Source organism: Mobula hypostoma, chromosome 1 (assembly GCF_963921235.1).
Source record: "Mobula hypostoma chromosome 1, sMobHyp1.1, whole genome shotgun sequence".
NCBI classification, from domain to species: Eukaryota; Metazoa; Chordata; class Chondrichthyes; order Myliobatiformes; family Myliobatidae; genus Mobula; species Mobula hypostoma.
Genome location: NC_086097.1, coordinates 149,468,984 through 149,486,532, shown reverse-complemented (window position 1 = coordinate 149,486,532; position 17,549 = coordinate 149,468,984). Strand labels below are relative to the sequence as shown.

The following is a 17,549-nucleotide window of genomic DNA, read 5'->3' as shown; positions in this document are numbered from 1 at the left end:
ATGGTAGTTGCCCATGCTGCAAGTTTCCCCTCTCTACGTCATCGATGTTGTCGAAGGGAAGGGCATTAGGACCTATACAGCTTGGCACTGGTGTCATCGCAGAGCAATGTGTGATTAAGTACCTTGCTCAAGGACACAACACGCTGCCTCAGCCAAGGCTCAAACTAGCGACCTTCAAATCACTAGATGAATGCCTTAACCATTTGGCCACGCACCAACACTTCTTGAACACAACCATTTTGGCAATCAGATGGATATTCTTTACCAGTACAGCATTTCCTGTATTCCTACCCTACATGGCAGGGATTAAAGGTACAATAAGGCCAGGAATAAACAGTGACAATGGGAGGTTTGATGAATATATTCCAAGGAAATTTTATGCAAGTATTTCATCCATATAGAGACCATGGCACAATTGGTTGGACTGCCTCTGTCAAGAAGCCAAGAGTATTTATCATTCAACAGGAATTCTGCAGATGCTGGAAATTCAAGCAACACACATCAAAGTTGCTGGTGAACGCAGCAGGCCAAGCAGCATCTATAGGAAGAGGCGCAGTCGACGTTTCAGGCCGAGACCCTTCGTCAGGACTAACTGAAGGAAGAGTGAGTAAGGGATTTGAAAGCTGGAGGGGGAGGGGGAGATGCAAAATGATAGGAGAAGACAGGAGGGGGAGGGATAGAGCCGAGAGCTGGACAGGTGATAGGCAAAAGGGGATACGAGAGGATCATGGGACAGGAGGTCCGGGAAGATTTATCCACCACCTCCCCACTCAGTTTGCAATGGATTTGAATTTAGTACCAAAAAAGTGCAAGGAAAATGTTTGGTGTATAAAAGTCGATGAAGAGTTAAGATGCCACTTATTTCTGCGCTGCACTGAAAAGAATTCTCTGACTGCTGAGATATTAACTTGCAAGTAATGACTTAAATGGTGTTAACACTTACTGCATCCATTAACATCATTTCTGCTTCTCTGAGCAGCTGAAAATCGTTGGTAGCCATCACTGCATCCAAGCTCCATGAAGGGTGAAATGTTGTGGCCTTTGTTCATAGGATTATTCACTGCTGGAAATTGCTTGGAATTCAAAATGATGTGGTACTTTCCACTGTTAATTAGTTCAGTGAAGCGCTTAACTAAACCTTCTCCCAGCAGGGCATTTTCTGCAGATGTAAACAAAAAGCCATTTATTACACATTTCCTCAGAGTTATCTGGTCTACTATGCTCATTGTGCCTCCTGTTAGAACACATAATTAACATCACTCTCCCCCACTTTGCCCATTTTTCAGGCAGTGCCTTCCAAATCAATGACTTTTTGCACAAGAAATGTCTCCAATACTCCCCTCAGGCTCTTTTGTCTATTATTTTAAATACTGTACATGTCCCCCAGCAACCAGACCCTGAGCCGGTTGAGAAAAAAAATTCGACATATTCAGTGTTCGAGCAAAAAAAGGAGAGTAAATGAAAAGGATGTACATGGACTATGCAGAACTCAAAGGCCCTGCTTTTATTGATGGAATAAGCCCACTTGAATCCTATTAGAAACTTTGGACAGTACAGTCAGGAGTGAAGCCAGAGTGAGTGGCCCTGTTCCCAGAGAGCACATGCTGACCAAATGCAGAGAAGAGGAAAATCTCTGCTGTATTTAGTCGAGAGATCATTGAACTGAAATATCAATTCTGCCCGTCTGTTTTTATTTAACCAGTTTGCTACGGAGTTGATATGATTGTGTAGAGGGAATTGGAAGCTATCTTTTGGTTTAGTAGGAAGCTGCTCCATTGTATATGTTGTCTAGGATTAACTTTATGGTTCTTCCGTGAAATCTCCCGTACCCTCATTCCTCTTACAGTTTATTATGCGCCTCAATTTAACATGACTATTGTGTAGAATACAAAAACCATCTCTTTAGATACAGTGATCAAGTATAATATACAGCTCCCTGTGTCATTATATTTAGACATGGCGGAGATGGCGGCTGTTGAACACTTGCCTTCACCATTTAGGGCATTAAGTTGGAAGTTACGAAGTTGGGATGCTATGTTGAATTTGTACAAGAATTTAGAGAGCCCACATTGGGAATATTGTGTTCAGTTTTGGTCACCCCGACATAAGAAAGATGGCAGTAAGCTAGAAAGAAAGCAGAGAAGATCTACGGGGACGGTGCTGGGACTCAAAGGATTGAGTTATAGGGTGAGATGGAGAAGATTGTGACTTTTCTCTAGGAAGAAAAGGAGATTGAGATGTAATCTCACTTGGTTGTATAAAATTGTGTAGTGCATAGAGAGGGTGAATGTGCAGTTTTTTCCCCCCAAGAGCGCAGGTTTAAGGTGGGGGGGTGGGGGGAAGAGATTTTATAGTGACCTGAGAGACAACATTTGCAACCAGCAGATGGTCAGTGTATTGAATAAACTGGTTGAGGCAGGTACATTTTCAAATGTGGTTAGTTACTTGGACATACATGGGCAAAAGATAACAACTTAGATAGGAATCCTGGTCGGCATGGGCCAGCTGAGCTGAAAGGCTTGTTTCCATGCTGTATGACTCTGTGACTCTATGATTTTTCCTCTTCACTGGTAAGAATGTCACGATCTTGAGCTCCAACTCAACAACTGTGTGCAAATGGAGTAATTTCATGGTTCAGAGCTTCCCCAAATTGCCAATCCAACACAGGGTCTATTTTGCACATAACCATTTTATTTTCATTTACTTTATTGGAAACTAAAGTTAGACAGTGTTTTTGGTTCATAATCTTAATCTGACCAGCATGACACATCCTGAATATGATGGATATTAAGAAATGTGTGAAATTTAAAACATAACATAGAACTGTAGAATATAATAGTACCCAGTACAACACCCAACACTGTTGACACAAGAACCTGCAGATGCTGGAATCTGGAGCAAAAAAATAAGCTACTGGAGGAACAAGGATGAATTTAATATGTAATGTAAAACATTAATAATATTTTAGAAATGTAAGTGGATTATAGAGTAATGGGAATGAGCTGCACAATAATAATTTGTAAATGTAAAGTAAAATAACTACCCAAATGGAAGAAAACATGGAAGGAATATGATTACATCAAAATACTATCGATAGTAGTTGTGCTTATAATCATAGTAGACATGTAACAGCTTCCTGTGAATATTATTCATTCAGTCAGTCACTTGTTTTCTAAGCATTTTATGTCAATTCCCTGAATGTTCAAAAATGTTGCATGACCTAGTAAAGGCTACCTGCAGCCACCGATACACATACGAGTGTGAATGAGTGCAAATATTAAGCAGTATAATTTACCTATGTCACGCAGGTCAGGGAGTGAAGAAGCTGGGATAGCTGAAAGGTTCACTTTCCAAGTAACATTCACTCCTAAACGGTCTATGCTTAAACATCCAACCGACACAGTTGAATTATCACAGACAGGAACCAGCACCATTTCCCCAAGGCCAGAAACCTAAAAAAGAGAAAAACCATCTGGCTAAGGATTTTAAACTTGATATATTCCTCGCCATGACCTTGCACTTTATCTACCTGCACTACACTTTCTTTGTAACTGCAACACTCTATTCTGTATTCTGTTATTACTTTTCCCTTTCCTTCCCTTTGCCCTAACTTGATACACCGAGGCTTTAAAATGATCTGCATAGATAGCATGCAGAACAGTTTTTCACTACATTTTGGTGCATGTGACAATAATCAACCAATTACCACAGTCTCCTGTATTGAATGTTTCCATTATTTTCTGGCTGTTGTATATCACTCAATATTCATTTTATGCTATGTTTACCAATATATTCTCATCTGAGCTTTCTTTGTGCTATTTAAGAGAAGTTGTAGTACGTCTTTGACAGCATTTTCCACTTCCATTGACCTCAACTGAATGTACCAACATTAGTTTATTTGAAAATTATGTTCTCTTTACATTCTCAGATTATGTGCATAACTGAAAGGTCCATGACCTGTTGTCCTATAACTGAGTTGTTAGCTTAGATGTTGCAAGGGTTATGTGTTAATGAACTGGGTTTGGATTTGGAGTCACATATTGGTGAGATAAGGAAAGAGCTGGTTTATTCCTCTATCAAACTGATTGTGTACTAAGTGGATATTTATGATAATGAGTAACACCATATTCAATGTTACTAATATCAGCTCTGAAGAAAGAAACAACATTTTTACAAAATAAGATTACTTTAATATTCTCCATTGCCTCTGAGATTCTAAACACAGAATCTGTCTAGTAGTCCAGAGCTATAGGTTTCTCACCCAGCAATAGAATTGCTTAAAATTACAAAATTCAAAAATACTACAAAATACTGATGGGTTCATTCCATAAAGTACAGGGAGAAGGCAGGAGAATTGGGCAGAGAGCTATGATGGAATGGCGGAGCAAACTTGATGGGCCAAATGGCCTAATTCTACTCTATGATATCACGCAGATGCTGGAAACCCAAAATAAAAATGTGAAATTGTAGAAATTCTCAGTGGGTCAGACAGCACCTATGGAGAGAAAGAAAGAGGTCCTCATTCAGGTTGATGACCTCACTAAATAGTAGTTAGGGATTGCCCAGATTTAAACTGTACTTTACACTACATACCAAATTAAACAACGTCATCTTTGAAAACCTAACTAGTCATTAATTGGAAATGTTAACTCTTTCTTGCTCGACAGATTCTGCCTGACCTGCTGAGTATTTCCAGCATTTGTTTAATTTCAGATTTCCAGAATATGCTGTATTTGTTTTTAGATTATTCATCAGCCCATACAACCTGGAAGAACTACAGTACAATCTACTGTCTTTCTGAGGAACATTCACTGTTCTGCTTAGCCAGAAGGGAGCTGGGGCTGACTAGCCCGAGAGGTTAATTAGTCCAACTATTTTTAGTTAATAATAAAGCACTTGATGGTTATAAGATAAAAATGAAGCATACTGAAGCTGTCTCCAGCTGCTGATCATTATCTGGTTTCTTATGCTGGTCAACATAAACGTTTACATATTGAGTGACAGCAGGCCCAAGCTCACATGTCCACTTTAACACTCAGCACTTGGATCTTTGTGGAAGATATTTAAGAATTGCCAATACCTATAAGTAACACCATCAGGAGAAAGTCAGAAAACAGCTGGACGATTTGTATACACAGACCTGAAGTTGACAGAATCCTCTAGCTGTCAGATCATCTGCGATGAAGGTGTTAAATGCCTTCAATAATCCTGAATAATCACTGCTACAGGCTTTCCCAGAGGGCAAGTCGAGCTGAAATTGTGTCCGAACCTGAGCCACCTGAAATATGTGGATTCCTGCAGAAACAAAAATGCAAACTCTACATAAAATATAATTTCTAATAATCCTATTCTAAATGAAAGTAAAAAATTTAACCAGCTGTCAGACCTGCACAGGCAAGCGCTTCCCAGTCTCCACCCAGATAACATGAGTCAACAAATGACAGCGCTAAATTGAACTGAACTGAACATTCCTAGACTGTTTCAATGACTCTGTGGGTTGATGTTTTATATTCTGTGTTTTTCACTCCTTTTTTCCCCCACTTGTGTCATTTGTCCTTTTTTTTTGCACACTGGGTGTTTGGTGTTTTCATTGAATGGTGTTTCTTTTCTTCATGGGCGTCTGTGTAAAGATGAATCGCCAGACTGTATACTGCATACATACTTTGATGATAAAATGTCATCGAATCTTTGAGTCACCTATCTCTCCTTTCCAACTCATCACCTGCAGTCTAAACCACAGTCCTTGTTCAGCCATCAAACCAGACAGCCTCAGCCAGTAGCCCCTCTGAGTTTAGCTTCTGTTCTCTCTTGTTTTGTGGCCCCTCATGGCTTGTTATTTTGAAGTTGATTATTAAAGTTATCGCTCACCACTAAATCGTTTCTGCTGCTCTGCTTTTGTGTCCAGCCTGCTCTACATTTCCTGACACCTGCAGATGCTGGAAATCCAAAACAAAAATCAGAGAATGCTGGAAACAGCAGGCAGAATCTGTAGAAAGTGAAATAGTCAAGTCACTTTTTATTGTCATCTCAACCATAACTGCTGGTACAGTGCAGAGTAAAAATGAGATGTTTTTCAGGCCCATGGTGCTACATGAAACAATACAAAAACTACATTGAACTACGTAAAACAACACAAAAACTACACTAGACTACAGACCTACCCAGGACTGCATAAAGTGCACAAAACAGTGCAGGCATTACAATAAATAATTAACAAGACAATAGGCACAGTAGAGGGAAGTAGGTTGGTGTCAGTCCAGGCTCTGGGTATTGAGGAGTCTGATGGCTTGGGGGAAGAAACTGTTACATCGTCTGGTCGTGAGAGCCCCAATGCTTCAGTGCATCTTGCCAGATGGCAAGAGGGAGAAAAGTTTGTATGAAGGGTGCGTGGGGTCCTTCATAATGCTGTTTGCTTTACGGATGCAGCGTGTGGTGTAAATGTCTGTAATGGTGGGAAGAGAGACCCTGATGATCTTCTCAGCTGACCTCACTATCCACTGCAGGGTCTTGCGATCGGAGATGGTGCAATTTCCAAACCAGACAGTGTTGCAACTACTCAGGATGCTCTCAACACAACCTCTGTAGAATGTGGTGATGATGGGGTGGGGGGGGCGGTGAGAGATGGACTTTTCTCAGCCTTCGCAGAAAGTAGAGATGCTGCTGGGCTTTCTTTGCTATGCAGCTGGTGTTGAGGGACCAGATGAGATTCTCCGCCAGGTGAGTGAGTGGATGTGAGTGCAAGGGGATGGTAGTCGTTGAGGTGGGACACTGAAGACTTCTTTGGCACAGGGACGATGGTGGTGGCCTTGAAGCATGTAGGAATGACAGCACCGCTCAGGGAGATGTTGAAGATGTCAGTGAGAATATCTGTTAGCTGGTCTGCACATCCTCTAAGCACTCTGCCAGGAATATTGTCTGGTCCAGCAGACTTCCGTGGGTTGACCCTGCACAGGGTTCTCCTCACATCACCCACGGTAAGACACAGCACCTGGTCATTTGGAGGAGGGGTGGTCTTCCTTGCCGCCACATCATTTTGCTCCTCAAAACGAGCGTAGAAGTTGTTCAACACATCTGGGAGGGAGGCATCACCAGCACAGGCAGGTGGTGTTGTCTTCTAGCTGATGTCCTGAATGCCCTTCCACATGCACCACGTGTCCTGGAGGTGTCTGTGGATTCACTGGGCATGTGCATGCTTTGCCTCTCTGATGGTCCGGGACAGCTTGGCCCTCGCTGTTATTAGGGCTGCCTTGTCACCTGCTCTGAAGGTGGAGTCATGCGTCCTCAGCAGCGCACACACCTCCGTGGTCATCCATGGGTTCTAGTTAGCGCGTGTAGTGATGGTCTTGGCCATGGTAACGTCATCAATGCACTTGCTGATGTAGCTAGTCACTGATGCCGTGTACTCCTCTAAGTTGGTAGAGTTGCCATCGGTTGCAGCCTCCCTGAACATGTGCCAGTCAGTGTGTCAAAGCAGTCTTGGAGAGCAGAGATGCCTCCTGCTGGCCAGGTTTTCACCTGCTTCTGAACTGGTCTGGAGCGCCTGACGAGCGGTCTGTATGCTGGGATTAGCATAACAGAGCTGTGGTCTGAGTAACGGAGGTGGGGGCGGGGCTCCACCCGGTACACGTCGGGAGTGTCTGTGTAAACAAGGTCCAATGCAATCTCCCCTCTCGTTGCAAAGTCCACGTTCTGATGGAATCTGGGGGCACTGACTTAAGGTTCGCGTGGTTAAAATCTCCGGCGACAATAAGCAGTCCATCAGGGTGCACGTTAACATTTCAGCTCTAAAAGGATCCCTCAGACTTAAAATATTGACCATTTCTCTTTCCATGATTGCTGTCTGAACTGCTGAATGCTTCCAGCATTTCTTACTTTTAATCACTCTCCGAAAGTAACCATTATATTTCTCCTCCATTTATATTTCCTAATATGGAAATGAGGGAATGTAACTGGATTACATGGAGCTAAGGCACCAATCAAAATATTTCTGCAAAACTGCAATCCTTTTCCTTTGAAAATCATCCCACAATGGCTGGTAGCTATTTAAAGGTGACCTCAAGTATATTGACATGAAATGCATGTAATTAGTGTCCTAATTAGGAAGGTATTACTGCGTCATTGGAATCAAATACCCTTGCATATTGTAATGCATCCAAATTGAGAATTATTTGAATTCTGGTAGCGTCTTGAAAATAGTTCATGACATGATTAAACCAGACAATACATAAATGTCCTAAAGAACAATATGTGCCTATCAAGTTAAACACCTTAGATCCACTTGTATGCCTATTGCATATTATAGTGTCTTCTTAGTGCTGCAGTCTGACTGCCTGCATCATTTCTTTTTGTATCCACATCACATGTCTTTGACAACACATAGGAAGCTTTAACTTCTGATGAAAAGGCTTCAAGCTGTTCCTCCAAATTGCAAGGAATCTGGGACAGGTGGTGGTGAAGTACAGGTAAGTGTGCTTCATGAGAAGCCAGGCTCGGAAGTGGAACGATATGTTACACTCAAGGTGGCCTCTCAGGAGACCAACAGTGTGGTCAAGGTGTAAACATATAAAACTCCTAGACCACACTATTATGGTTTCAGCTTCTAGAATTAAAGTTAACTCAACACTCTGACCCCAGATGACAGGTGTCTGGAGATTACTGGTTTCATCCCTTTACTCATAATCTGTGCAAAGGGATGTAGTAATCACCATGAGGCACTGTCAATGAGCACTCTAGACACATGATATTGCCAACTTCCATTTTTTCTTCAGTTTTAAATGACCCATCCCCGAATGCTCCTTTTTCTTTCACCATCTTTGACTTGGGATAGGTTAGTGACAAATATTTATCACAAAAGGTTTAATATCTCTGGCATATGTCATGAAATTTGTTGCTTTGCAGCAGTAGTACATTACAATACATAATAAAAGCTATAAATTAAAATATTAATACAGTAAATAAGTATGCAGTGCAAAAAGAGGGGGAAAGTACTGAGGTAGTGTTCATGGGTTCATTGTCCATTCAGAAATTTGATTGCAGAAGGGAAGAAGCTGTTCCTGAAACTTTAGTGTATGTCTTCAGGCTCTGTACTTCTCCCTTCATGGTAACAAGGACATGTCCTGGGTGATGGAAGTCCTTTTTGATGGATGCTGTCTTTTTGAAGCATTGCCTTTTGAAGATGTCCTTGATTCTGGGGAGGCAAATGCCCACGATGGAACTGGTTGAGTTTGCAACAGTCTGTTGCTTTTTCCAATCCTGTGTGGTGGCCTCTCCATATCAAATAATAATGCAACAAGTTAGAATGCTCTCCACAGCACACCTATAAAATTTGCGAGAGGCTTTGGTGACATATCCAATCTCCATAAGCTCCTAATGAAGTATAGTCACTGTAGTGCCTTCTTCGTAATTCCATCAATATGTTAGGCCCAGGGGAGGTCTTCAGAGCCATTGACACCCAGGAAACGGCTCACTCTTCTCACTGCTGATCCCTCGATGAGGACTGTTGTGTGTTCTCTCATCTTCCCCTTCCTGAAGTCCACAATCACTTCTTTGATCTTACTGATGTCGTGTGTGTGTGCTATTATATGTGCGCATAATAAAGAACTTCAGTTCCCAGTGGGTAAAGCGAGCAGTTCACCCAGAATCAGTAGCTTTGATCGTGACCTGGCCGTACGCGCTCAGTGTTGAGCTAGAGCTGTTCAAAATAAAAAGTTCTAGCATTTACCCACACCAGGTTTGTCCTTAAGAGCGAACATAACATGGTGTCTGGTCTAAACATGGAGAGTAAATGAATACCATGCATGGTTGAGGTAGTTACTGTGAAATGTGCGAAAGGACAGCAAGGTGAGAGAGCACATTGGTCCCAAAGTTCAGCAGTTCAATGGATTCACCAAAAATTCAGGTGAGAAGCCATAAAGCGTGGATAAGCCAAGTCTTCCCCCCACCCCTCCTATGCAGTTTTCAGGCAATCTTACTGATCCAACTGGAAATGCTTCAAACAGCAACTCAATATATATTTAGCGGCTACCAGAGCAGTAGGGACCGATGAAAAATTGAATGCGTCTATTTTGTAAGTGTAATTGGTGAAGATGTTTGGACATCTACAATAGCTTTCAAATTGATGAGACAGCCTTTACATTGGGCACTCTAATGACAAAACTTGAGGAGAATTTTGTCCCTCTCATTGAAGAGATATAAGCATTTTTCTTGTGAGCAGAAACAAGGTGCTAGCTTTGACCAATACTTAGCTGAGCTTCACACACTGAGTAAATCCTGTGAGTATGGAGATTTGAGAGACCCACTAGCAGAGACAGGATAGTTTGCAGAACCCCAGATAGTGGGCTCAGAGAAAGATTTCTCTGCGAAAAAGTTTTTGATGCTGGAAAAGGCTGTGGATATGTGCAGGGCAGCAGAGTCCACACGAGCGCAAGCTAAGGTGCTGCACGAGGCAGACAACAGTGCATGTTGGGCAAACAGAGGAACAAAGCACAAGGTGTTTCTCAAAGCAACAGCAAAGCAAAGAGACAGGTTCAAAGAGCAAATGCAGCAAATGCGGAGGTAGGCACATTCCAAAGTTGTGTCCTGCTTATAGCAAGTCCTGCAATAATTGTGGGAGGAAGAATAATTTTGCAAAGTACTGTAAAGCTGGGGCCACCAAGAGAAAGGTGCACACGGTTGATGAGGAAATGGAGGACCTTTATGGATTCTCTACAGACTTCTGGTGCTGGTAAAACAGAATGGATTGTTCCAGTGACTGAATGACACAAGCTTGACACCAGAGTGCAGGGGAATCTGTTATCCATGAATCATTACAAGACACACCAAGTAAAGAGCAAGATTTATCCAGTGAAGTTAAAAGTGACAGTCTATACTAGAATGTTCTGATAAAAGTGGGCTGTGTAGTGACCTTTAAAACAGAAAGGGTCACACCTAAAGGCACAGCTACTGATTGTAAAAAAGCAAGTACAAGGGCATGCAAAAAGCTCAACCTGGTGAAAAAGTTTTTGTAGTGGCTTACAGACCAAAGATGACGGCTCAACACTCAGAAGTGTTCCCAGATATCTTTGAGGGGCTCAGATGCTTACCTGATGTAACACAACTCATCCATGAGAGCTTCAGAGAGGTTATGGAAGAGAAGCACAAAACTCTACTTCCCATAGACATCTGTACCAGCTACACTAGCATGACGGTCAGGATGCCATTGCTGAACAGAGTGATCATGATGAAGAAGCTGTCAGTCTTGCTTCCACATCATGCAGCTGTGGTTCAAAATCTGTCTCATCAGCTTCCAGTTAAAGAGTGGAAATCAAAATGATCTCCACAATCATCTCCAGTTGAAAAGGAAAAATAAAAAGGAAGATGGGGAGACATCACAGGCCCAAATATCAGAACAGCAACAATAACTCAATACAAACCAACAGGAAGAGTTGCTATGACATGCAGACAACAGAGAGAGCTCTATGAATTGAGACAGAATCAGCTGCAACTTATGCAAAGATTCACTGATCACATGGATGTAGTCCAGGGCTCCATTATGAGGCATGTAGAGTGAATTATGGTCACACAGTAAGAAAAACAGACAGGATCTTGACAGGAGGATGTGAAAGAAATGAACATGTTGATCAGAGTTCTTAGAAAGTCACTAATATTAACACAGCAAATGAAAGCAATCCATCTGTGGAAACAAACAGCAGACCAAAAAGGATCATTAAACCACTTCAGAGACTTATTGAAAGTTGCTGAGTGGATAAGGGACTGTATTTACTCATTACACTTGAAGTTAATGTAGATACCTTTGTTGGAAAGGATTATTGTGTCTTGCAGGTTTATGAGGACATAGTATTGTGTCTGTTTTTCTTTAAAAGTAGAAGACGTGTTATTATATGTGTGCATAACAAAGAACCTCAGTTCCCAGTGGACAATACAACCAGAAGCTTCGATAATAACATGATCGCACATGCTCAATGTTGAGCTCAAGCCGTTCAGAATAAAATGTTCTAGCATTTACCCAGGCCAGTTTTGTCTTTATTAAGAACAAACATAAGTGTGCAAGGTCGTTGATGCAACATTACTCAACTAGCTGATTTATCTCACTTCTGTGTGCCTCCACACCAACTGAGATTCTGCCAAAAACAGTTGTGTCATTAATAAATTATAAATGGCATCCAAGAATCATTTTAAAAAGTGAGTAAACCTTTAAAAAAGATCAAGTCAAAATTACCCAATTGTGCTGGAACAGGAAACCCGAAATACCTTCTGACACTTTCTTCTTCTATTGACCTAGCCAGGGTGAGTTTCCTGCACAACTCTTACCATTGTTCACCATACCTTCTACAACCCTCCACACTGAACTTTGCTGCTCAGGATGTCTTTCCTGGCATGAATCTCACAGATTCTCTCTGAACAATGAAGGAATTTTTAAGAGGGAAACCAAACTACCATGCAGCAATGTGTTAGAGCATTACAGGAGGTGAAATCCAATATTCCCTACCACAAGGAATGTCAATGTTGACACAGAAATAGAAGTGGATATAATATGTCACACAAAAATTAGTTATTTACTAGTATGTGTCACTGTTCACTTTCCATGTGAGTCAATAGAGATTTTTCATTTACCATTTCCATATCCTTTCAAGTACTGTTGATTCATCCACCTAGATGATTTAATAACAAATGTCTACCTCAACTGACTTTGCAAGTCACTTCCAAAGCTTTGCAACCCTGAATGTAATGTGTTTTTCCTGCCAGCTGTTTTAAATCCTTTATATTTAATCTTCTAGCAATGATTGTCAGCTCTGTACTCAGATTGATTGATGGCTTGTGTCAAAAAATTTGTTTTCTTCTTTTGCAACTCTACTGCACTCTCTCCAAGTCCAACATGTCCTTCCTATGGCATAGTTCCCAGAACGTAGCAGTTCCAGCTGAGCTATAGTGTCAGGGCTTTGTACAGCCAATACGTTACTTATAATGCATGGAATTCTAGTTCTATTGATACATAGATCAACATTCCATTCCCTTTCATCTTTTTTGTACCTGTTCCTGACAGATAAATGATCCATTTTTATGGTTCCATGAGATTCCATGGACCATAAAATGGATTCCATGGACTCTTAGTTCTGATCTTTCCCACTACAAATGGATGGCTTAATATGAGCCTACTGAAATCCATTTTTATTTGTATTCCGTTACCTAATTTTTGTAATATTACTTTACAATTTTAATCTTCCTTCTAGAATGCTTATAATGCCAATAAAATGTCATATCTTTAGCAAGTGGAGTGAATATTTGATGCCTGACAGAAATAATTTATCAGTTTGAGCGTTTTCCGATTGTCCTGCTATCTGTCTCAACTAATCTCCTAAAATGACCCCTTCATGAAGTGCAATCATATATCAAATCCATACTGCCAAGATGAAATTTCAAGATGTTTCTTTACTCTATTAATTATAAATTAATTCTAATTTCAAAGTTTAGAGGTTAGCTACCCTGATCAATAATTCCTTTGTTTCTTTCTCACGCTTTTCTTAAATGGCTGAAATGGTCTACACATTTTTACACCACAATAGAGCAGTTCCCAATTGAGCAACTTTTAGTCAATTATAATTAGGGTGTTGTTGACATCAAGACATCAATCCCTGACATTATGGAATTTGTTAATTCTCCCCATGACTATGAATTTCCAGCAGGCAATCTTGCTTCTTCCCACATCCCAAATGTGTACAGTAAGTTGACTGACTTATCCCTTAGCATGGATAAGTCCAAAAAAACATAAGACGAAAGTTGAAGGTGTGACGATAGAAAATAAGTTCCAGGGCTATGGATTGAACTAATGGGATTTCTTTATTGGGAACTGGCATTGACTCAACTGGTCTTGTGTTTCCTCACTTGTTAGTAGGTAAATAATCTGCAGTGTAGTCACCTACTGCTTTTTAAAATAATAGAATAAGCTCCTGGAGATGTGTCATTTTTTACTGCTATTACTTTTTTTGCTATTCATTTATTTATATTATTTCTCTGATATCATAATTATCCTTTCAAAAGTCTAAAATCTTTGGAGCTGATTTATGATGTTTCCCTTTCAAACACAACAAAGAGCTCAATTATATTATGGCTGTTATTCATCCAGTTAGGCAGCTCAATAAAGCTGGCTTATTGAACATTAACATGTCTGTTCCACTCTGACATTTTGTTAAAAAAAAGGGCCATGACACTCTTCAAGAGATTCTCAAACATTTGTAAGGTTATCCGTCTCAATTTGAAAGTCAAAATTTCTCATGTAAACAATGCTATCATTGCCATGTTTGCAAAACGTTAAAACAGAATGTCATTCCTTAACTATTACCACTTCACAAGAGCAGAAAATAGAGGACTGTTTATATGTTTCCTCGAGTATTTCAATCAAATGGCTTAAGTCAAAGTTGTTAGGCAGGTCGACTGTGAGTTAGGCCATGGATGTAATGAAATCCTGGGACAACAGGTGTTTTGCTTTTGGTTGACTATAAACTATGATGGCATGGTTAAGACTGAAAGTTTCATTGTTTTAGGGAATGAGAATCAATAGTCATTATTAGAAGAGCCAAATGCTATATTTCAAAATTGCACTTCTGCCATTATTTATGTGAATTCAGCAAACAATGCTCAAAATAAAAACAAAAGGGCAAGCTTGACTACTCAAAGATGACAAAAACCAGAGGTCTAGTAAATGTTTAATAATCCCTCCAATTTGTCATAACTGATATTAATATTGCCTCTTTACAACTCTGCATTTGTTTTTGGGATGTGGGCCTCACTGAGAAGAGCAGCATTTTTTAAAAAAAACACATTACTGCTTGGAATTGAGAAAATGGTGATGGGTCAACTTCCTGAGCCACTGCAGGCCCTCTAGTGTGGGTGCTTTCCTTGTGCTGTTGTGTGGAGATCTAGGAATAGAAACAAGGTAGGTTGCTCCACCACTCACACCTGTATTGACATTCAATAAGATAATGGAAGTTCATGACCAAAGTATCGCTTCCTTGTGCTAACTTACATTCTTTATATCCAATAAGCATGATGATTTTGAGAGCAACAAAAGCCACTGTTGTTCTCTTTAATGCAATAAATTTCCCCCAAGAATTGGGGTGGCATGGTAGTGTAGTGGTTAGCAGAAGTCTTTACAGTACCCAAAAACCTGGGTTCAGTTCCACCGCTGCCTGTCTTTGTTCTCCGGTTTCCTCCCACAGAACAAAGATGTAGCTGCTAATTAGTCATTGTAAATTGCCCTGTAATCAGGCTAGACTAAATTGTAGTATTGCTGAAGAGCACAGCTCGAAGGGCTGGAAGAGCCTATTCCACACTATGTCTCAATAGATGGATAGATAAAGACTTAATAGAAATGCAATCAGGCAAAAAGAGATACTACATCCAAGAAAAAAAATGCTTTGAAGGAGTGTAGAGTAGCATAGACAAAATTTAAAGAGAACTTTGGGTCTAGGTAACACAGGGTCAATGGTACTTACTCTGACAGGACTCTGGATGTGGGAATTCTGCAATCCAGCTACCAGTCTGTACGTTGCACACAAAGCTTCTCTGATCAAATACACTCTGGTAGCCTTGACGACATTTCACCTGGCAATGCTGCACAAACTGGCCACTGGGCATATCATCACATAGGACGATGCCATTCGTTACCTCAGGTGCTTTGAAGGGTAGTACACAGTGTGGGCCTAGGAAAACAAAACTGTGTGAGATCAGGATCTACTTAATGAGGTCTCTAATTAAAGAAAAAGAAAGCATACTTGAGTAACATTCATGGAGAGTTGGGCAGTCTCCACTTTCCATTGGCAATGCCATCCAATGCAAACATACAGACTTGCAGAACTGGAGCAGACGCGGACCACATGGCCTCTCAGGACTGCTCTTTTGTTTGAAACAATGGCTGGTCTGATAGTAATCTTTCATTCCAATGTAACAACTGCTGAATTATGTTCAAATAACACAAGATTTTCCACAGATATGTTCTATAAAGGACTCTGAAATTGGATTTAATTCTTGACTTACAACAAAGTCTCATAAGATTTTTCACATTGCTACCCTACATATTTTTTGGCTGCTTTCCATCACTGGAGAACTCTAGATAACTTACGTTTGCAGGCAGGTTTTAATCCGGTCGTCATATTGACTTGTGTTTCAGGAACCTCTCCTCCATTTTCAAATACACACCAACACTTCTCATTGTCCTGATCACACTGTATGGTTGAGAAGGAGCTATCAAAGTTGTCACAAGATGGTATATAACCTGGCCCTGCTTCCTGCTCCATCGTGTCAATTGCCAGAATATCACACTTACTTAGACCTAGCAGTTGGGAAAGGACAATATTAGTTCTGATAGTTATTACAGTATTTATGAAATCACCAATAGGATTGTACATGACAACAGTGATGGTCACATTACGTTAAGACAAATGTTCTAAAATAATTGCCAACACACACACACACACACACACACACACACGGCATTTGATTTGATTTACTGCAGTTTTCATTTTAAGTGTTTGCCTTCTACTAATCTGCACACATATGGTTCACTGGGCAGTCCTTTAATCGGATTATTAGTAGGCAGCCGTTGATCCCGGGGATCATGGGTTTGCACCTCAGGTGGACTGTGCCCTCTCCAGGGCACAAGCCTGGGCAAGAAGGTTTGAAGAACCGGCTGTTGCCCACGCAGCATGCTCCTCCTCTCCACATCATTGCTGTAGTCCAAGGGAAAAGTAAGCACCAATACAGCTTGGCACTAATGTCGTCTAAGAGGTTGTCAGAGTGAAGTTGTAAGTAACATCAAACTGTCTTAAAGACGCCCGCTCTGGATTTCTTCCTTGGGGTTTACTCCAGAAGCCTTTCCCATGGGTGGGTATGGCTGCAAGGCAGCAGAGGTTTAAAAATCAGAGTTTTCCTTCTCTTAGCGGGCTGCCGTCCAAGGCTGACGAGCCCCACCTTCCCAAATTTAATTGGATACACCTCGGAATAATAACACTTGCAAAGCAGAATGTTTATATACAAGCCTTCAGCAATCATATTTGCCTGTACTGTACTTAATTCAAATGGCTAACCAGGAAGTGTGGGACATTTGTGGGGGATGCCAAATTAAATATGTTCAAAATGTTTAAAAGTATATAAAACATTCTCAGTATCTTGATGATGGAATTGATAGCTTTGGCCAAGTTTGCAGAAGGACTTAGATTAGAAGAATAGGCAAAAGAGTGACAGATGAAATACAGTGTTGGGAAGTGTTTGATCATGCACTTTGGTAGAAAGAACAAAAGCATAGACTTTTTTTCTAAGCAGACAGAAAATTCAAAAATCAGAAGTTCAAAGGGACTTGGAAGTACTGAGTAGGATTCCCTAAAGATTAACATGCAGGTTGAGTCAGTGGCGAGGAAGGCAAATGCAATGTTAGCATTCATTTCAAGAGGACTAGAATATAAAAGCAAAGATGTAATATGGAGGCCTTACTTGCAGTATTGTGAGCAGATTTTGGCCTCTTATCTGAGAAAGGATGTGCTGACATTGGAGAGAAT

At 40.8% G+C, this 17,549-nt stretch overlaps 1 protein-coding gene across 1 annotated transcript in view; it reads right to left on the bottom strand.

Annotated features, from left to right (window-relative positions):
• The window catches only part of tg (thyroglobulin), a 348,151-nt gene that overhangs the window by 282,364 nt on the left and 48,238 nt on the right, over positions 1-17,549 (bottom strand). The window contains exons 12-16 of the mRNA XM_063057803.1: positions 16,118-16,327; positions 15,492-15,698; positions 5,141-5,295; positions 3,296-3,452; positions 944-1,159 (exon numbers count right to left, since the gene is read on the bottom strand). Coding sequence (XP_062913873.1) covers positions 944-1,159; positions 3,296-3,452; positions 5,141-5,295; positions 15,492-15,698; positions 16,118-16,327 — 945 coding nt within the window. The remainder of the gene's footprint in view (positions 1-943; positions 1,160-3,295; positions 3,453-5,140; positions 5,296-15,491; positions 15,699-16,117; positions 16,328-17,549) is intronic.